The sequence below is a fragment of the Notechis scutatus genome, chromosome 5 (assembly GCF_049901735.1).
Source record: "Notechis scutatus isolate UNSWTSFEM ecotype Mainland chromosome 5, rNotScu1.2, whole genome shotgun sequence".
Lineage (NCBI taxonomy): Eukaryota > Metazoa > Chordata > Lepidosauria > Squamata > Elapidae > Notechis > Notechis scutatus.
Window position 1 is genome coordinate 86,625,837 of NC_142013.1, and position 23,000 is coordinate 86,648,836.

Here is a 23,000-nt window from a genome sequence, read left to right on the forward strand (position 1 = left end):
AAATACCAATAAAAGGGCTATTTTTGTACAATTATATGGAGTAGTTTGATAATATAAACATAAATTATATCTTCTTTTGCAACTTCATTAAGCTACCTACAGTAGAGATGTACCATGGACAGCACCACTGCCACAATATTTAAAAGAACAATATTTTCATACAGGAAACTGAACGTTTTTAAAGATGGATATCTATACATATCATAAAAAAATCAGTACCACTATTGCAAATATCCATGAAATCTTTAGTAGCTTTCAAGATTCCCTATGCAGAAAAAGAGAAATTTTGCTTAACACATATAACACACATATATGCTTAACACATATAACACACATGGAAACAGAGATTTATTGGAGAGAACTCTGATTGTTAATTTTGAGGGAATTATCAAAAGCTTGATAAAATTTAACATGTTGACGAGAATGGTGAGATAAGACAGAGAGCAGCCACAGAGAAGAAACTGATTACAGTGATCTTATTGTTTCACAAGGGATTCATCTATAAAAATTATAGCTCAATCCTATATAAGGAATATGGGTAGTCCTTGACTTACAACAGTTTGTTTAGTGACTGTTGAAGTTACAATGGCACTGAAAAAAACAATTTTGGACAGTTTTTCAATTACAAACACTGCAGCAGTCCCATGGTCATGTGATCAAAATTTGGCTGCTTGTAAACTGGCTCATATTTATGATGGTTGCAAGTGTCCTGAGGTCAACCCTAACCCTAACCCTTTTGTGACCTTCTGACAAGCAAAGTCAACAGGGAAGCCAGATTCACTTAACAACCATGTTACCAAACTCACAACTGCAATGATTCACTTAACAATTGTGGCAAGAAAAGTTATAAAATGGGGCAAAACCCACATAACAAATGTCTCACTTAGCAACAGAAATATTGTGGTCATAAGTCACGAACTACTGTAACTGGATGGAAGAATATTTGAGAAGGAATTTAAAAGGGGCATATTCACTGATTGTTACAGGGCAGTATTGATTAATTTCTGTCATTTAACTTAGTTTCAGAGAAAACGGGAGGAGAAAGAAATGAACTGGGTATTTTTTCGCTTGGATTACCAAATGAAGATTAAATTCATCCCTCTCTCTTTCTCTGTTGGCTATGACTTAACCACATTTACAAATTGCCTGTGAGGTATTCTTTTGAGGAAGTGTTAGATAAAAGATCTCGATCTCTCTCTCTCTCTCTCTCTCTCTCTCTCTCTCTCTCTCTCTCTCTCTGAAATAAATCTAGTGACAGAAATATAAATGCATATTATTACCTTGCATGGCCAAGATCAATTGCTAATACTGTTAAAATTCTTTAACACTAGGTACCACCAATCAATAGTTATTCTTTGTCCATAGTAAAGCACCAAGCAGGGGGCATCAGAAATAGAAAATGCAAAAGGAATGCTGAAAATGAGGTCCTATGTATGTAAAACATAACAGCAATACTAGAAGGGAAAACACTTTTCCCCATTTATTCTTGTCAACTCTAGTTTGAGAAACGATTTGGCTACAGCTCATTGCTGCTGTCTAGATCTTGGTCTTGGAACCAAAACTGGACAAATTTCAAGCAAGTTATTTGAACGCAAAAAGTGAGGGTTTTCTCACTCGCATATTGTCCCCCAGACATATGGATCTGGTTCTGCTACTTATTAAGGAGGAACATTAAGTTATTTTCCTAACATGTTAACAAATGTTTCTCTCCTCCTTCTGTTCTTTTGGATCACTGAAAGTAGAATTCCCAGAATATTCAGCTATGTAGGAAGTGACCAGCTAAGAAATGAATTCTAATAAGTCATAAACATATCGGAAAGACATTTTGTTGGGAAAGGCAGCAATTAACTTCCCATTAGTAACAATGAGGATGCTCTTAAAAGTATTTTTTATGATTTTTTTTTAAAGCTGTCAGGAATCTTTGAATTCTGTTACTAAATAAAGAAATGCAAAAAATAAATAAATAAGAAAACACTATTCCTTGCACATTTTTTGCATTCTTAACAAAAGAGATATTGGACAGCCAAAAAAAAACCTAATGACAAAATATTCTATTTTAAGTGCATAAAACACATATTTGAGAATCATGTCTTCGAAGTGAAATACTATTCAGAAAATACAAGGAAATCCCTTGTAATAGACTACAGCATGAATCTTTCATTTTAGTTAAGAATGTTCACTATATTATGACTTAAATACATAGCATTCATCATCTACAAATGGGAACTGAAGCCCTGAGGCCCATCTTTAATTTTGTATTCCTTTGGGCTCCATCTCATCTCCACCAGCAGCTGGTCTAAAACTCTCAACTAAGGAAGCTGTAATTAGAAAAAGATTAGATTGTAGGGATCCTCATGTGGAAAATGACCACAAAGCACTGAATGAACTAAAGGAGCTTTGGGTCTTCTTCACTTAACATTCCCTTACAAAGCTCTCCTTAACAACTCAAACAAAAAAAGATCAGAAACACAGACAGAGAAAAAAATACTGAAAATATTTATTAGTTTCAAAAAAGAAATTGAACGAACAACAAACCATAGAAATATTCACCTCCACTTTCCTTTTTTTAAAATCTTAACTTTTCTTTCTCTTTTAACCTTGTTGGACTATTTCAAATGCATTGTCATTTCAAAATATTCTACCTGAAAATTATATAAGCAGCATTTCTGTTGCACACTTAAATTAATAGGTTTTAATAAATGTGGTTATGATCAAAAAGATGGTTTTATTAAAATATTACTGATTGTCAGTTGTATCAATATATTAAAATAATACTGATATTCTCAATTATCAGTTGTCAAGTATGTGTATTTTTAGGTAACAGATAACAGATAATCAGAGTTGGAAGGGACCTTGTAGGTCATCTAGTCCAACCCCCCCGCCCAAGCAGGAGACCCTACACCATTTCTGACAAATGGCAGTCCAATCTCTTCTTGAAAGTCTCAAGTGATGAAGCTCCCACAACTTCCAAGAGCAAGCTGTTCCATTGGTTGATTGTTCTGTCAGAAAGTTTCTCCTATTTCCAGGTTAAATCTCTCCTTGTTCAGTTTCCATCCATTATTCCTTGTCTGGCCTACAGACACTTTAGAAAATAGATTGACCCCTTCCTCCCTGTGGCAGCCCCTCAAATATTGGAAGACCGCTATCATGTCTCCCCTGGTCCTTCTCTTCACTAGACTAGCCATGCCCAGTTCCTGTAACCGTTCTTCATATGTTTTAGTCTCCAGTCCCCTAATCATCCTGGTTGCTCTTCTCTGTACTTTTTCTAGAGTCTCAACATCTTTTTCATAGTGTGGTGACTAAAACTGGATGCAGTACTCTAGATGTGGTCTTACTAAGGCTTTATAGAGTGGTATTACACCTCTCTTGATCTCGATTGTATCCCTCTGTTAATGTAATTTAGGATTGCATTAGCATTTTTGGCTGCTGCTGCACACTGCTGGCTCATATTTAGGTGGTTGTCCACTAAGACTCCAAGATCCCTTTCAAAGTTACTGCTATTGAGCCTGGTTTCACCCAGTCTATATGTGTACAGATGCAGTGTGATGGCTGAGTGGATAAGATGCTGAGCTTTTCAACTGGAAAGCTGACAGCCCGGGTTCGAGACCTGAGTGCCATATGATGGAGTGAGTTCCCGTTACTCGCCCAGGTCCTGCCAACCTAACAGTTTGAAAGCATGCAAATGCAAGCAGATAAATAGGTATCACTTTGGCAGGACGGTTACTGGGTTCTGTATTTTCATGTAGGACACACATTGCCATTTTCATGTTGGACACATGGTGTCCTCTCAGAAAACACAGGCTCCCTTGGCCCACTTAAGTTGCTCATGACTGGAGAGGGGAAACCAGTGGTGGGATTCAAATTTTTTTACTACTGGTTCTGTGGGCGTGGCTTGGTGGGTGTGGCAGGGGAAGGAGACTGTAAAATCTCCAGTCAGAGGTGGTATTTGCCGGTTCTCCGAACTACTCAAAATTTCCGCTACTGGTTCTCCAGAACTGGCCAGAACCTGCTGAATACCACCTCTGGGGGAAATCTTTATGTGTATTTAATTGAAATAGATGATTGGTATAAAACATTTTTTAAAATCCAAAACAGAAGCTAATGGAAAAGTCTGTAGGGATTTAATGAATGCAATTAATGATGAATATGTGACAGAATTTGCATTATGAAGAATTGTCTCTTTGCAAACAAGAAAAGTTGAGTGACCAAATGGATAAATGAGAACTGATCTGAGTAGAGGAAGCTAGCATAATACAACTTCTCCATAAATTGAAAATACTGTACTCAGTGAAATGATAGATTTTAACCATATATAATCTTTGTAAGCTACCCAGAGTCACCTAGAGTGAGTTGGCTGGCCAGATAAATTTATATAACGGATAATGAATAATGATGATGCTTTAAAGTAGTGCTTCTCAACTTTGATGATTTTAACTCATCTAGACTTTAATTCTGAGAATTCTGAGAATGCTAGCTGAGAAATTCCAGGAATTGAAGTCCAGACTTCTTAAAATCACAAAGATTGAGAAACTCTGTTTAAAAGGATCTTTCTAGTTGCTAAATGTTACCTATATAACATTTAAATTGTACATATAGCAAAATAACAAAAAATATAATTATTGAGGAATTGTTAGGGATTCCACTAATACAATTTCTTTTCAAATCTATTGAATTACAACTAAGCCCTACTACTACTACTACAATTGTGTCAGGAGCACCAAAGCACTTCCAAGTTGAAAGGAATGCCCAGTGACATCACATGTTCCTGCTAAACTTCCCACCAATATTGATACCCATCTACCTACTGGTGGTCACCCACTTTCAAACTGCTGGGTCAGCAGGAGCTGGAGCAAGTGACTACCCTTTCCCGTGGTAGAAACTGGGTCTCAAATATGCAAACCTGCTAATCAGCAACCCAGCATCCTACATGTCAGCCACACATGCTTCTACATCCCAAGCTGAGCATAAGAACAATTATTTCAGATACTGTACATCAATTACAATGTTGTAAAAAGATATTTTGAATTGAAAATGATTTTTCTTATAAATTAAACCAGATTCAGCTTACCACAAGTGAATCTAGTAAATGCTCCCAGAGGATATTATTAGGAAAGTTGCAGAATGAGCTTAGGTTGACAAAGAATACTAAAAACAACAGAAAAGAGTTTTCCACATATGTTGAAAACTCAAGAAAAAGCAGCAGCATAGCAACTACTTAGTAAAGATGGCAAAATACTGACAAGTAACAAAGAAAATGCAAAGTTATCATGTCTTACTTTTCTTAGTCTTCTCCAACAAGAATCTGGGTATTCTAAAAAGAAATTATGGGTAACATGATTAAGGGGAAAGACTGTGATTATCAGTAAAGTGACCAGGGAATGCTTAAGGTACTAAATGAACTTTCTGATAGTCTGGTTAAAAGTTTATGATTGAAAATCACGGCAAAACAGTAGAGAATCCAATGATTGAAGGAAGGCAATAATAGAAATAACAGGAAAAGGGAAGATCCAGGGAACTATGAAACTTATGAAACTAGGCAACTTATTTATATTTCAATTTCTTAACCCCCTATCTCCCTCAGAGAGAGGTTGTAGGTGGCCTACAGTTTAATCAATAAAAGTAAGCATTAAAACTTCAATATTTGAGATTTTAGGACTGATTAAATTAGAAAATGAGTCCTCTATACTTTGCTTTATTATTACCTAACGAGGGAATGAGGTTTTGTAAAGGTAAACAATTGAAAACTCACATTGATCCTGTAAACTAAGCCCAACTGAGAATTAAAACAAACAATAAAAGCTAACAAGGTCATGTTCCTATTGTAAGTTAAACTTAAACTCATGTGTATCATTAATATCATTAATATCCCACAGATCATGAATACCCCACATTAATATCCCACAGATCATGAAAGATATTGGGAGTCTCTCATATCCTTCTTGTTCTATTTTTTTAACCCAGTTAATATGCTGAGTGCCGTTTTGCATAAAATCTGAACTATCAATAACATTTTAGAAAGAGCTGAGTAGTCTTATAGTTTATGGTATTTTTTTTTACAATGAATGAACTTCAAGACAGTCAAGGCTAATACAATTATTTTCCCCATAGATTATCACAGAACTGCCAATTGGCTGTGAAAAGGCTTTATTTTTATATACTATTTTGGCATAATGCCATAATGCAAATTTCATGAAATTGTATCTGTTGTTTAACAGCAGCTCAAATTTGCAGAAAAAGTACGTGAAAAGGTCTTTCCCTCTCCAATGGCAACTTAAACTGGATTGAACAATAATTTTAGCTAAAAGATGATTCATGATTTTTATATGATTTATACCAAAGCAGCTGGAGCGATAGTTGAATAGATATTTATTAGAACCCAAAATAATTTGTTCCCATTTCCTATAAAATATTGCAAACTTGTAATTGGCACAAATGGTTAAAATTTAATTTTTTATACAAGCTACGTTTCATCTTATTTAATGTTTATTTAACTACAATTTTTTATTATGTTCAGCAGCAACTATGCCATAAAAAGGATAACATTGCCTTGAATGCAAAATGCCCTGGGAAGACTGAAGTTACTCTAAAATAACGCTGTTCATTCACACCATACAATGAGATTTCGACTGTCATTTAATGTAAATCTTACCCTAAACAGAATTATTCAGAAAAAAGAAATGTTGAAATGCAAATGACCAACCTGACATGATACAGTTCTGTATCCTATGCTGTATTCCTTTGCAACAGTAAGGCACACCAAAGAGAATACAAGGCAAAGGACGTGGACAGAATCAGCAGTATTTGGTTTCTCTTTCCCCTCCTCCCAAATTTCCACAAAACAAGCTTTCAGTTTCATAGTGGACTGTAGCTTCACTATTTACTGAAAAGAGGGTCTCCAATGTTTCATTTATACCCCTTTAAAAATCAGGATTACAACAGAAAGTTTAATTAAGTTCAATTAAATACATGCTTCTGTGTGTATGAGTGCTTTTTGTGCTAAAAAGTTTAAGAAACTGTGGAATAAAAACATTTTAAAGCACTATATTCTCATGCCTGCACTAGTTTCTAGCAGCCTGTTTCAAGTCAGAGAAGGGTTTATAAAAGAACAACCAACTATATGTAATCGTTCTGCTTGCATCATCCTGTAGCAAGTAACTTGAACAGCATTCTAAGTAATAAATGCAAATGAATTTTTAAATGGTTTTGTAATACATGAACACTTTCGTTTTACAAAAAAAAGTTGTATTATAAAATAAGCACAATAATCTAACAATGTACAAAAATTACTAGTTACCTTAGTACAATAAAATCAAAAGGAGGAAAAGAGGGGGGGGGGGGGAATCCATGAAAGTCAGACAAACCTTTATTTTTCTTTAGAAGACATCATAATTCTTCAATAATCTTGTAAAACAAAAACATCAAATTCAAAGTCTTGCAATAAATCGATGTACTGAAAACTCAAGTGTATCTGTGAGCCTTGTTTTAAAACACAAGAAAAAGTCATTGCCTTTCACCATAAACTTCTAGCTCAGTGGGACAAACTGCCTTTCTTCAAATTACATTTAAAGTCAACGACCCAGCAAAGCTTAACTTTTACTGGAGTGATTTTGCTTTTCTATTCTATGGTCATAAACAAACATGCCCTGAATTTACCAACTTGAGTTGTCGGTTGTTCAGAATATGAGGGCAATCCCTGAGCAAATTTAACACCCAATTTTCCAAACAAATTAATTCACTCTCTTGGAGTGGCATGTCAAAAGCCTCCCTCAAAGAACCCTTAACAAATGGTAACCTATCAAGTAGAGCCATCTCTTTTCAGCTTCAGAGAACATTACAGGTCACCTGATAGTTGCCTCTCTTAAGGAGCTTTGTGATGGAACATTTCTTTGAAATGGAAAGGGAAGTTCACATTTGAAATAAAAACCCCAGATCTCATACACTTAAAGCAAAGGCAGGCAAGAAATAATGACTTTAATGCAGCTCTTAAATCTCCATGTAGAGTTTGAGCTTCACAGAAATGTGTGTGTGTGCACAATAAAAATTGTATATGCTCTAATATCTATAAATGATTGTTTTTTATTTTTCAATACAGGCAAAGTTTTCCCCTTTATGCTCTTTACAAATCCTTCTTTAAAGCAGCATAAATGCAAACGTTCTCATAATTCTTGAATTGTTGGCATAAAATGCGATAATTTAGATTTTACAGAAATGTACAGACCTATAAGTATTTCTTATCCATGTAGATGAATTAGGTTACAAAGCATAATATGATCTAATTCTGTTTTAGTGGCATTTATAAAATGATTTTTAAAAAAGAGATGGTCCTCCTTAAATATAATTCAAGCAAGCTAGTGAACTCCCAGCTACTATTGTTAAGGAAGTTCTTACTTCATTGGATCCTTTTAAGAAAGGGTTGAGCAGATTATCTGTTAATTAGTGACTTCAAGATTACTTGCTAGCAATCTTGGATTCAGTAAAAGAAATAAGCGCAAAAATAAATGAAACAGAGAGAAACAACTGTTAAGAATTTCAGTTTTGCTTTTTCTTGTACATTTACATGCTAAAAATATTCCATCTGCAGTTTTTATATCAATAGATTTGATCCGACCAGTAGCAAACAATATTATTTGTAAAATAAAATTTACTTTTAATGCAGTATTTTCTCTTTATTTATAAAAGATGTATCAAAAACTAAGATACCCTAATACTATCATGGTAATTCTACCTAATATACATTTCAAATTCTATACGATAGCAAGTAATGATGAACCTAACTTTGACTTCATTATCATAAAGAAAAACTAATAATTCGTGCAAACTGACTAATACTTAAAAAGGCATCTTCACTATAAGAAGTAGTACAGAGCCAATAAAGTAGGTGGCATACAAATAATTGTAAATAAACATCAAGTGATGTCTTGAGTTGAGCCATGGTTTGTTGAAGATCCTAAACAACACAAAGTAAGGAATGTTGCACCTCAAATAAAAAAAGCGCAAGTTGTTCAGTAGTCAGTTCACATGCTTAGCTGGATGGAGTCAAGGGAGTCTATCAGTAGAGTTTGTAGACCAAGGGTCTTCAAAACTTGGCATGTTTAAGACTTATGGACTTCAACTCCCAGAATTCCTGAGCTAACATGACTGGAGGAAGAATTCTGGGAGTTGAGGTCCACAAGTCTTAAAGCTGTCAAGTTTGAAGACCCCTGTTGTAGACTGTATTCAGGTCAAAACAGACAACAACATAGTCCCCATCATCTTGCCCCTGCAAGAGCCTCCGAAATCATACAAACCCATGCTAATTATTTCAGATTGTTGTTGTTGTTTTGTACTTTACTGCTTGAAAGCCACTACCATATAGCAGAAGAGACTTAAAGTAAAATATGTGGATAGGCAGGCCTATCTATCAGCCAATTCAACATTGGTTCTGCATTCATATATGGCTCTGGTGCTATGCTTCAGTTAGACTGTTTCTCTTAGATATATCTATCAAGACACTTTGGTTCCTCCTGCAATGCAGGGACACGAAAACATCTTTTCTTAAGAATACATACAGCATCTTTTTACTCTGCATTGAACGTGCTTGTTGAAGGGCTTCAACATATGGAAAGATTTTGGAAATGTCCAGTGGAACAGTGCCTCCACCCTTGCAGTGCTGGTCAAGGGGAGAATATCATTCATTATATTTTACACTCTTACATCTATGATGAAATTATTGAAAAGTAAGATGATAAACAGAGTTAAGGGATCAGGCACTGAACAACTGAACTAGACTTCCTTGTGGATGTGATTTTAACTGTTAGCGTCAGTTGTTACTTTTTCATACTTTCTTTTAAAAGAAAGGTCTTGATTCTTAAGGCATAGAACAGTACAATGAACAGCTAAGGGACCTAGTTATGTTTAGTCTAAGAGAAGACTTAGAAGAAACCTGATAGTCTTCCAATACTTGAAGGGCTGTCACAGGGAAGAGGTCGTTGATTAATTTTCCAAAGCACTGAGGGCAGGACAAAAAGCAATGGTTGGAAGCTCACCAGAGGGAGATCCAACCAGGAAATAAGGAGGAATTTTCTGACAGTGAGAATGATTAATCAATGGAACAAGTTGCGTCTAGGAGTTGTGGGTGCTCCATCATTAGGAGGTTTTCAAGAAAAGACTGGATAACCATTTGATGGGATAAGAACTCCCATCCTGGACAAAGAGTTCAACTAGAAGTCCTCCAAGATCCCTTCCAGCTCTATGATTTTATGACTCTATGATCCTGCATTGGTTCCATCTTAGTCAAATCTCCTGCATGCCTTTTATTTTTCCTTTTCTTATTATTAGTATTTTCTTTCATTTTAATTTAATTTTGTTACAGTGACAACAATGTATTGCTTGATTGATTCAATTGTGCGCCTTCTTACTGATATCCAAATGAGAATTTCAGGCAAGAATCTCTGCAATTCATATTGCAGAAGGGGTGTGATGTATCACATTAACAGGGCCAAATAATGTTTTTATTTGATGCCAAAGAGATTTGGAGCATGAGTTAGTGCGACCCTAAGACCTGTCTACAACTCCTTAAAGCAGCTGCATTGTTTTCCAGAAGCACAAAGCTGCAGAATTACAGAAAAAAGACGAATCTGCTTTAAAGAGTTGCAAATACATAAGTTTGCATTTCCATATATCATGAATATCTTTTTCAGCTTACTTACAAAATACTGCATATTACTCCTTAATATTTATATTGTTTTTAAAAAAAGAAAGTAATATTGTATCACCATTTTGCTTTGGCTATGTCTCTGAAAGCACCAATATTTGCCTTGGTAATTGTTGCTGAATAACAGCATAAAGGCATTAAATCTAATCATGAAACTTGGCAAAATTTATATTTTCAGATGCAGCAGCCTTGCTTGAAAATGATTTCCAAATCTGCCAAGAGACAAAAATATTTGCAGTTCTCAATGAAAAAAAACCATGTTTTGTCACATGTCACCCTCTTATAAGAGGCAATAATTCCTGCAAATGTACCTGTTTCACTTTAATTTAATGGAAAGCAGGCTAAAAAGGAATTCATTCTACCAAGGGGGGGGGCAATTGTCTTTTAGTGTTTTTCAACTGTGAGTAATAAGGAATCTTGAACATTTGGGATTTCAGATCAAATTTAATAATTGAACAAAATATTTATCTCCAAGGGCCGTCTTGGATAGGAATTGGCCAGCTTGGGGAAGAAACCAGGGTGCAGCTTTGCAATGGACAAAGGTGGGAATATGGTGGGAAATGCCCTTGTGGAAAAGCCCCTGATTAAAGGGTGAAGGGGAGACCTAGAGAAGATGACGTAGCTCTTCTGCTTCAGCCCCAAACAGCAAAGCCCAGCTGGAAGAGGCCACACCAAGAGTCAATATTTACCTTCCTTCATATCAAGAGACGTACTTTCCTTCCAGCCAAGTTTCCAAAGACAAGTGTTTACCATTCTAGTGAATGGCAAGTGTTTAACATTCTAGTGAATAGCCACAGAACATAAGGAAGTAGGAAATAGGAGCAATAATAGCACTTCTCAACCTTTCCTGGAAAACATGGCCAGGAGGGGAATGAACCTCCGGCTGTGAGAGAGAGTAGAATATCATCCCTATTCAACCAGAAGAAACTGGATCTCTATAGATTTGTTATTACCTATCACACTGGTGGTGAGCTGATAGACTGTGGTCAAAGCTAAGGTAGTGCTATACTGCAGAATTGTAAGTATGCCAACTTGTCTGCCATTCTACCATAATTTCTTCATGGCCAAAGGATTAACAGCACTGGCTAAGATTGGCATGCTGCTGATATACTTCCTGCTATTATTGTCCTGCTTTGTCTTTGTGCACAGACTACACACAATTAATTTGATGGCTTTATGCACTAGATGTTTTTTGTAGATATTTAATGTGTCAATTTCTCCCTTAAAGCACCTTAAATCCCTTCCATAGGAGAGCATTGCCCTCAACTTGATAAGGAATGTTGCCCATAAGCCAATGGAAATACTGCACTCGGATGTATGGCATAATTTTGAAAGTCTACTATATAAAACAAACAAACAGCTTTTTGAAGAGGAAGAAAAAGAAGGAACTTGCGAACAAACTTGTTCATCTAGTCAGCTAGAATGTTAAGAGTGCAATCTCTTTCTAGCTAAAGTTTGTACCTGACATCCGAGAACTATGCCAGATTATTATAGTTCAAAAACCTGAATGAACCATGACAAAAATTCAATTAACTACAAATAAGAGTCAGAAAGTCAGTAATCAGAAAATATACATGGGTTGAAAAACTGAAAAAACCAAAAGATGGCAGGACAGAGATATGTAAAATATTCAGACTCGGCTATTGTCTAGCATTTTTGCAATTCAGTAGCCCTGTTCATACAGAAAACAGCCTCCATAAAAATGTCTCAGTTTTTCATAACAGAGACACAGTGAACTGAACTGTGTCCTAAGCTCCATTGTAGATCCAAAAGGAAATATGCTCTTACCTCAAGGAAGAGTTTTAATCTTGCAAGAGATCTTCGGTTTAGAACAATGACTGCTCTTTTTAGTTTTAATTTCCTACAACACTTCCTGTTTAATCCCAGATACAAAGAATAGGACTGAGTAACAAGGGATGTCACCTTTTATAGTGCTGTTTATTTTATTTCTTTATGTACTTTTCTGCTATGTACACAAGGGATAATGTCCATATTAAAGAGCCTCTGCCCTACAAAAGTGTTAGAGGAAGTTATTTTATTTTACATTACTCTGCATATTACCATTCAGATGTTCAAAACAGCGGTAACGCTTTAAAGTCAATGTATTTGAAAACCATCAAAAAATTACATAATGTGCAAGTCTGCAAAGTAATTCCCATTCTTTAGTCCTCAAAGACAGAGGTCTCCAACCTTGGCAACTTTAAGACTTGTGGACTTCAACTTCCAGAATTCTCCAGCCAGCTCTGCTGGCTGGAGAATTCTGGGAGTTGAAGTCCACAAGTCTTAAAGTTGCCAAGGTTGGAGACCTCTGCTCAAAGAGGTTTTTTTAAAGTGACACTTTAAATTATTCATCCTGTCAAGGTTGTAGCCATCACAGAGACTACTTTCTGGATTGTATTTTTTAAAATTCTTCTTGGTGACACTGCACTGTCACAGGTTTGAAGTGTTTTTTTAAATCCCAATACACCTATCCATTCTTCAAGTATAGATACGCATAGAACTGGGTTTTTTTTTAACATTTACCTTTCAATATAAATATGGCACACAGCCAGTATGAAATTCTATCTCACTTCCATTTCTTTACTATTATATTTGTATGCTTGTTGGTTCTCATCCCACTTGCCATCAGTTTAATCTTGGGGAAGAGCCCTAATTAATGGCAAAATTCACTGGTTCAAATTGGGTTTTTTTAAGTGATACCATAGTTGATTTTTATGTATTTATTGAAATAATTAAGAGCTGTGCAATTCACAGCAGTAACTCTTATGTCTCCAGTTAAAAGTAACTAGTACTGTGTTAGCAGAAGACATTACTTATCTACATATTGAATTTATAACTTAAGTTTGGGAACTGAAGACTGCTAACAAGGCAGTCTCCTACAATATGATGCCACCCCGTTATTTTAGAGAATGAGTAAATGCAAATTTAATCAATGGACTTTATGCCTTTGTGAGGCCTTAAACACAGTAATCCCAGCCATACTCAGGGTGGTACAATGGCCCTAAGTGTGAATAAAGGTTGTAACCACTTTTTATGAGGCCATCGTAACTTTAAAATGTAGATAAATGAATGGTTGTAAATGGAGGACTACCTGTACAAATCTGCATTTTTTTCACTCCTCCTCCAAATCTTCATTCATTGTCAATAGCTATTCTCATCACTGTTCCCTTTTATATTTAGTTTCCCTCACATCAATGTATGCAATAAAGAACAATTCTCTTCCCCTTCAAATTCTGAAAATGATGCTTGAAGAAGGATTACTATTAAATGAAGGAACAGCTAGAGAATGTGATGTGGAGGAATATGGATGACTGGACACATTTCTTCTTCCTTAAAATCTTTTGGATTAATCTGTGTCTACAAGAAATAGTTATGTCAAAATACAACCTTAGAGAGAATTCTTCCTTCAGCCTCACTCAATACACATTTACACTGAATGTTCAAATTGTTCCAAAACAGCCTTTTAAGCCAAACTGGTGTTTAAACTGACCTTATCTTGTGCTCTCATGTGCTTTCCACATATTTCAGTATCCTCAGATGTATAGATTTGAACTCTTAGAATTACTAGCTAGCTGTCCTGTTTGAGAATTATGGGAGTTAACTCCCACAATCAAATTGCAGAAGGAACATAAGTGATATAACATAAACTGTAACTTGAATGCTCTAACCTGAATATCAAAACAGAAATTATGTACTTACCAGGAACCATAGAAACAGGGGTGAGATTCAAATTTTTTAACAACCGGTTCTGTGGGTGTGGCTTAGGTGGTGGGCGTGGCTTGGTAGTCATGTGACTAGGTGGACATGACTTGGTGGTCATGTTATTGGCTGGGCGTGGCCAACTCAATATCACTCACATCGAGGCACGCATCTCCTTGCCTGGCCTCTCATGACTGTGGGGATGCTGCAACAGTTGTAAGTGTGAAAAATGGTCATAAGTCACTTTTTTCGGTGCCATTGTAACTTTAAATGGTCATTCCACACAAAGTACCAGCAAAGGAGGGGGAAAAAACTCCAGAGATGTTCCTGAGACAGGAAGTCTAGTCCTGCCAACAATGTAATGAAGGTTAATGGAGAGGCAGTTTCTGTAAGCAACACCAGAATGTTTCCTTCCTTCCTTCCTTCCAGGATTAGCCCAGTAATTTCTTCTAACAACCGGTTCTTCAAATTGCTTAGAATGTTAACAACCGGTTCTAGCGAATAGGTGCAAACTGGTAGAATCCCACCCCTGCATAAAAACTAGGCAAGAGTAATGACAGGAAAAGAAATAGTAACTTTTCATTTCTTCTACTGAATTATCAGCACAACTCATTTTCACACACGTAGGATATGTAGAGCAATGTAATTGCCTGTCATTCTTAAATTACTCTTAGCAATAAAAGCTATTTACAGTAACTTTAAGCTGGATGTTTACTTAAACCAGGTAGGCCTACTTTACTAACCACATTTTTAGAGTATTCTTCTGATCTAAAATTAACTACAAAGATAAGCATATATCTTAGTTTTCTTTCTTTCTTTTTAGTTTTGAGAGAGCACAATCTTTATAAACTAAAATATTTTTATTGAAATAAAGAACATCTCAATAAAGATCAGACAGATAAACAAATAGGTGTTAAGTTACTAGCATTCTTTTGGTATCAAATCAAATTCATTTTGAGCAATAGCAATAGCTTTAGCAATATGGTTTTTCAGAATGTAACACTTAATTACTTAGAACAACCAAAAGTGATAATCTCAAAAAATGTATAGGATAATACTGCAAATAACACAGGAGATCCACCCTGTGGTTTAAAGGAAGCTTGGATACTGATCTTGGTAAATCTATGCTGGAAATTTTTTTTGCAGAAATTATAGAAACTGGAAGGATTCTGCTTCAATGCAAGAACTGCAGTGAAAGATTATACTTGGCTGCACTTCACTCCAAATAGATTGGCATATACATATATCAAAATTATTCTTCCAAATGTTGGAAATGTAAAGAAAAAATAAGGAGGGGGTTCAGTTGTGGTGGTCATCCAATAAATGTTGGGATAAATGTTGGGGGGAGATAAGTACTTCACTAAACAAAGAATTGAATTCTCCTCAAAGTTAGGCTAACTGCATTTATTTACTCAAGCTTAAAAATAAGGAACTTATCTAATTTTAGCAGATAAATAATTGTCCAATATTGAAAAACTCTAGATAACAACTGAAATGTGCATTAATAAAATGACTTCAATTGATGTATTAGACAAAAATTACAAACCTAAAATAATAAGGCATCAGAAGCAGGAATCACAATTTTATAAAATTTGAATGTATTTTATTGATTATCTCAGTAGTAATAGACTATAATATGACAACACTTTACATATATTGTAAATCTGTACATGTATATTTTAATAGATTAATATTGGAAATACAAAGCAGCCATTTCTGAGATGCAGCATGAACATCTAACATTCTCCCCAGCCACATGCACACATCATGATAAAACATAAAAGTGCATGTGACAATATATAGATACCCTGAGCTTTTATTCTGTTTCCTTTTAAACTATATTTTCCCTTCACCAGAACTTCCTTGTGTAGTTGGCTGAGCACTGGGTGAATTGGTGGACTAGATGGGCCAGGAATATGTTCTAGGAGGCACTACTTGCTATGTTCTAAAAGCACCTGATTTCACATTCCAGAACATAACTTGTAAATAGGAATAAAGGTGTTGGGAAAGGTAAGAAACGTATTTCCTGGTGAGAAATACTTCTGAGAGGATATATTAGTCCTGGTAGCTAATAAATTTTGCAAATCCAAAGCTCATGGGCATGCCTTGAAGTATTGTTCATGCTTTACTATCTAATTGATCCTCTGTTATTTACTTGTTACATTTATATACTATCTTTCTTTCAGTTCCAAATGGCATATGGAATACTCCCATTTTCTTCACAACAGCAAACCTTTGAGAAAGTTTGAGCTCTCTCTGTGTGTGTTTGTCTGCTTGTCTGTCTGCTTGTCTGTCTGTGAAAGCCTAGCCAAAGTTGCTTAGTGAGCTTTCACTGTTTTTGCAGTAGCTGATCTTTGATCTCTTCGGTTTTACTCCCAACTTTTTCTCCACTGCAAAACTCTGGTTTTCTGTCAGTTTTATTTTGTATTTTCTTTTTAATCCTTTTAATTATGATGAACTAGTAACAGCAGAACCAGCCTTTTCTTATGACTTTTTGTGTCTTATTTAGCTAACATGAATACTTTCTTCTTGGCTTTTAAGAAAGGCTTCATATATTATTTTTAGTCCAGATTTTGCCAATGCAGTAAAGGAGGATTTTGACTCTGCTAAATTTAGGCCAGACATTTTAGCCTAAGGGGGGTGGGGGGTGGGGGCATGACATTGAATAGTTAGGCATGCAGTTCTAACAGAGTTTACTTTGCTTTCATTGGAATCCTGAGATTCATCAGCAAGCAAGAAGGAATAATCCAGAGACTTTTTCCACTGAGGAAACCAGTACAATCAGTAGAAAGAGGAAGGCGGGCTATTTTTTCTTGGTTCCTCAAATTCTATACCAGAGGTTTCAGGGGAATGAAAAAGGCTTGAGGCTAGCAGGAACGAGGAGAACAGACTTGCAAGAAGAGTGCCTATAGTGCAACAATTGATTCTTACACCCTTTAAAAACCACACTGGGATGAAAATTCTGGGGAAACTGAATGTAAAGCACAGTTCTTTCATATAAAAATTTACAAGGATCTCAGAAAAAGGCATAGCAGTTGGGATCCATTTATTTGTTCATAATTTGAACCATAGCCTTGGAACCCAGGTTCTGAATGCTTATCAAATATTGATATTAAAGTATTAAGAAAATCAAAGTTTTACCTCCAAATTTAGTATCAACAGAAAACCTCTTAAAAAAACATTTTTGACATATTTGCAATTCAAAGATGAAGGCTGCAAAGGCCAGCTTTCTCTAAATCTATATATATAAAAGCGAAACACCACTCATGCATCATCACAAAATCTCCAGAACCGTAAAGCCTACAAACTTGAAATTTGGCACATACGCTCCTCTTGGGTGCTCACTAAGAAAGGATTTTTCGAAATGACCATCAGAGCATTAGTATTTCCTATATTACTATTAACGCGCTCTGATGCTAAGAAGTTCTACTCCCCCTACCCACCTGAAAAGAAATCTGTTCCAAATGCAAAACACAAGCAGAGGAGTTTCAGTTTCACAGCAACCAACCAGCTTTAGTACAAAACAGTTGATCTAAGCCATGCCCAGGTTCCTTGCTGTCTCCTTCTTGCTCACACAGCAAATATTGTTTCGGTTTCCAAACAGCCCTCAACTCTCTCACACACTGACAGGATGCTTGCCAGATGAATACCAATGGATGCTGGTAGGCAAAGGCAGAATTTTTCCCCCTTATTTTCCTCCCCAAAAATTAAGTCCAACCACATAGTTTTGTAGCGAAGCACGGGTATTGAGCTAGTATGAATATAACTATGTAAGATCTTTCGCTATAATATTTGATTTGGCTTCATATAGCCTCACCTTGGATAAACAAATATGCTTTGAGCAATAATCCAAAGTAAATATGGCTATGTATTTTATTATTCTGTTTAAACAACAAATATTTATTATATCACTATGTTAGTAATCCATACTTCACTTCTACATTTTACTTATTCCCTAGTCAAGAGGTATGTCATTTTAAACACAAATATTAATAGGCTTACAAGTGTACTGTAAGGTTAAACATGTTATTAAGAAGGGAAGAAAGTGCATTAGAGGGGACTTCTAGGCAAGGAATAGCAAATGAGACCTCTCCAAAGGTGTAGAGATGCTGCTGCTGCCAAAACTGACTGGCAGCAAGCACAATCTAATGGAACATCTCTGGATAAAGAGTGATCACCCACTTGTGGTCCAGAGAGATGCTCCTTGCAAGGAGACTGCAAGATTTCAGTCAACCCATGTTACTGTGTGTCGGGAGACAAAGGAAGCCATTGAGATCTCAACTCAGTGGAGCTTCTAAGGATACTGGATTCGTCCAATGTCACTTTGACATTTATAATAATTTTGAAGTTAAAAACTACTTGGTGAGTAAAACTTCATCCCAAAATAGAGGCAAAACTGACTAAAAGCTAAAAGAACTTAAAAGAGTATAAAATAAATGAAAAAAGGCAAATAAGAATTTAAGTCAAAAAAACTATAAGCAAATTAACAAACTAAATTTGTAACCCAAAGAGGGCTGACAACCACATGACTGCAAGGAATATAAATCCTTCCATTCTCCACTATTCAGTCAGAACTGAAAAAGCTTCTTGGATAAGAAGTGAAATGGATTCTAGCAAAATACCAAAGTTCAGTTGCCTTTTGAAAGAAAGCATCTTTGGGATTCTTTCTATTGCTTTTCATTTCTCTTTGTTCTTTTTACATTTTGTATTTCTTTTCTATTTTTATCTCTTTTTAAAAAATAATATCTACTTCATGTCTTATACAGTCCCCTATAGCCTTCTAATTTACTAATCAATATATGAAGTAGTAACATCAAGTAATTGGGGCCTGACTTTAATTGCAGCAATTTTATTGAGAGCCAAATGGATGAAAAACCAGGTTAGAACTCTGACAAGGTTTATTACAGCTGCGTGTTTGTGTATGTATGCAAACAACAAATAAACAAAAACCAAACATTATGAAGAAAAGAAATCCACTAACAGATAACTGGATCATTTTTGGACCAGAGTTACCTCAGTCAGCAAGATGAGATGCATATAATTTTAGTAAATAGATAAATAATTTCAAACTCTAAAGCTTCTTTTCTGCAAACTCTACAACCAGAACTAAATGATTGATTCATATCCTTGGATTCAGCCAAAGCTTGATTCTGGTAGTTTTATTAATATAAACCTTTAAAACAATGAAATACTAAAAGTTAGTTATTGTGTATCTAAAGATACACTTACTAAAAGTTAATACAGAAAATCTGAGGATGTCAACTTAATTGATGTTAAATCCATTTTTAAATTATCTTTGGTCAGCATAAGACAGGCATATTAGTACCACCACAGAAAATAAAAACATTCAAAATGGTGTAGTGTAATATATTAATTAAAAGAAAGACTTCAAATGAAAACTATTTGTACTAAGGCATGCAGGCTTTTCTAAGGATTGACTATAAGAGACAACATCGCTGTGTTGTGAAGAGAATGGTGCTGTGCTTATCTATTAGCTTAGGTAGAGGAAAACCCATGTTGCTTAATGACCCAGTAGGGTACTAATATAAATAATTGATGCAGATACCTTTTCCAAAAGTTAAGAACATATTTAATAATGGTGCAGTAATTTAAAGAAATACAGAGGAAATTGAAGGGGAAGAAAAATAGAGGTAAATGTCATAAGAAACAAAACCAGCATTACACTTTTATGGATAGTAGTTAGCAGTTATATGCTAAAAAAAATTTGGGCCAGTTCTCACCCGACCAGGTGTTGGAAGCATAATTTCTTCCATGCCTTTTTGTAAGAGATCGCTGAACAGCTGAGGTAACCCTTTGGCGGAAATGACTGACTCTGCGAAGTATCTGGTGATGATTTTCTTGTCCATCTCTTGAATATCCATGCTGCGACATGGTGTTGTTGTCACATTAATTTTTAACGTTTCCTAGAATGAAAAACTATACAGTATTTCTCTTGAAACTTTGATTACAGTCGGTACTCCAATGCTACTTGAAAGTGAGTCTTTTTAAAATTACCAAACATCGCAACATTACAAGAATAAGGTTAATTTCACATTTATTTCATTAAGAACGGCAGTGAGTTTCTTGAAGACTTACTGTATATTTTGCTGAGCAAATTTCAAAACACATCCAATTTCTTGATGGATAAAAGACATTCACTATTTCTCTAACAGCCGGTCCTTCAAATCAGAAGAAACTAGACATACACTTGATCCAGAAGTATTTTTAATTAGAATCTTTGACTGCAGTTGCATTCAAGTTTACAGTCTCTCTCTTTACCATGTATCTTTTCATAGCATTCTCATCTGTTTTTCATTTCTGATTGCACAGGAATATCCTCTGAATGCCAAGCAACAGATATCCATACAGGTCCTCTTCAGATATTCAAATGTCAGAACTTAATGAGACAACTTTTATTTGAAAATTAAAAGTTTCAAATCCTAGATCTGGCTGTCAAGAATGTTGTTTTCTGTCGAAGTTGTTTCTAGGCTGCTGATTTCAACAAGGCAGAGAAACCTACCGATGTTCAAATTCAAGGTTTATGGACTCATCATATAACAAGCACTAATTGTTCATCAGCCTATCCAATACAAATTATATTCCTTCGGAGCTCTTCAAAGCTAAAATTGATTTTTCGTCAAAGCATTCAGAACGGAAAAGAACAACTCCCAGAAAAACTCTAGTTTAATAAACAACTTCCAATGGGAAGGAAGGGAGGGGATACAGACCACTGTTCTGCAGGATTTGTTTTCATCTTATTCAACACAGGAGAGAGGAAACTGCTTGGATTGCTTTCCTTGGCAATGACTCCTTTCCATAAAAGATATTTAACTGGGGGTGCAATCAGAAAGCCATCACTTTCCCACAATAGCAACATCTGCAAACACTGTGAAATACAACAGCTAATCTAACACCATATGAGATTTAAGAGTTGAGCATTATCTTATATGAAAAATGCATAATGTGCATTATTGTTACTTTGTATATAATGTGTATTTTTAGAAAGATATATATATACAAAAACAATTGGAAGACTAAATTATTCCAGCTCATGGAGTTTTCTTTAAAATTGTGACATAACGGAAGACAATGTCATTGTTTTTACATGAAAAGAACCAATACCTTTTAGAGTCGTATCATTCTTCCATTGGTAGTAGAATAAATATTTTGTTTTCACCAAATTTTTCATGATATGCAGTTTGACTATTTTCTTTTACAGTAGGACTTTAAAGTTGCTTTTTAAAATGCTCGCATATTGCATGTTATAACAGTGGTTTGGAAAAACATAGCTTGTGGTCTAGGTTCAGTGAATATAGAAAGTCTACACACCCCTATTAAAATGCCAGGTTTTTGAGATGTAAAAAAATCAGATCAAGATAAATCAATTCAGATTTTTTCCACCATTAATGTAAGTTATAAACTGTACATATAATTGAAAGCAAACTGAAAACTTTTAGGAGAAAAAAATAAAAATAAAAAACTTTACAGTAACATGGTTGCATAAGTGCCCACTCTTAAACTAATACTCTGTTAAAGCACCTTTTGATTTTGCGAGAGTATTCAGTCTTTTGGAGTAGGAGCTTATCAGCACAGCACAACTTGCCTTGGGAATCTTGCCTACTTTTCCTTGTGAAAGTGCTCCAAATCTGTAAGAGCATCTCTTCTACACAACCCTCCTCAGATTTTTCAATTGGATTCAGGTCCAGGCTTTTAGTAGGCCATTCAAAACTCTGATTTTCTTCTGGTGAAGCCATTGTTTTGTTGATTTGGAAGTCACTGTTGTGTTGAAAGATGAAATTTCTCTTCATATTCAGCATTTAAACAGAGGCCTGAAGACTTTGTGCCAAAACTGATATTTAGAACTGTTCATAATTCCCTCTACCTTGGCTAAAGCCCCAATTCCTCAAAGCATAATGCTGCCATCACCATGCTTCACACTGTGGGTATGGTGTACTTTTGGTGATGTGCACTGTTGTTTGTGCACCAAGCATGCTTTTTGGAATGATAGCCAAGAAGTTCAACTGTGGTGTCAATCAGAGAACAACACATTTTCCCACATGGTTTTATCAGACTTGATGTTTACAAAATTTAGCCAAGCTTGGATGTTTTCCTTAATATGAAAAGGCCACAATCCAGTCACATGAAGAATATGGAAGATTGCTGTCACGTATAGTACACAACCAATACTTGCCAGAACTTCCTGAAACTCCTTTAATGTTGCTTTGGGCCTCTTGGCAGCTTCTTGCAATCAGTTTTTTCTTGTTTTTCATCAATTTTGGAGGGACATCCAGTTTTTGGTCCCTATTATGCCATATTTGATGACTCCACTTGATGACTGTCTTCAATCTGTGTTCCATAGTATTTACAATGCCTGGGAAATTGTTTTGTACTTCTATCCTGGTTGATACCTTCCGAGAATGAGATCCCTTTAATGCTTCCTAAGCTCTTTGCAGACCATGGGTGACAGGCAACTGAGTAAATGTCAGAAAAATCCTACTAGAACAGCTGAACTTTATATGGACTTGTTCACAATCACTTTGATTGATGGCCGGTATGTACTAACTAATATTTAACAAGTTTGAATGTGATTGGTTAACTCTAACACAGC

At 35.5% G+C, this 23,000-nt stretch overlaps 1 protein-coding gene across 11 annotated transcripts in view; it reads right to left on the reverse strand.

Moving 5' to 3' along the window:
• The window catches only part of MCF2L (MCF.2 cell line derived transforming sequence like), a 232,368-nt gene that overhangs the window by 178,026 nt on the left and 31,342 nt on the right, over window positions 1–23,000 (reverse strand). The window contains exons 1-2 of one of the 11 annotated variants that reach the window (XM_087967260.1): window positions 7,362–7,481; window positions 5,277–5,311 (exon numbers count right to left, since the gene is read on the reverse strand). The exons of 5 other annotated variants lie outside the window; for them this stretch is intronic. Coding sequence is in view for 2 of the 6 variants with exons in the window: in XM_087967256.1 (XP_087823382.1) it covers window positions 20,134–20,284 (151 nt within the window). In the remaining 4 variants the exon portion in view is untranslated. Of the gene's footprint in view, window positions 1–5,276; window positions 5,312–6,700; window positions 6,795–7,361; window positions 7,818–12,481; window positions 12,612–20,133; window positions 21,056–23,000 lie in introns of those variants that run through there. 5 more of the 11 variants (XM_087967262.1, XM_087967256.1, XM_087967261.1 and 2 more) reach the window with 5 other exon arrangements.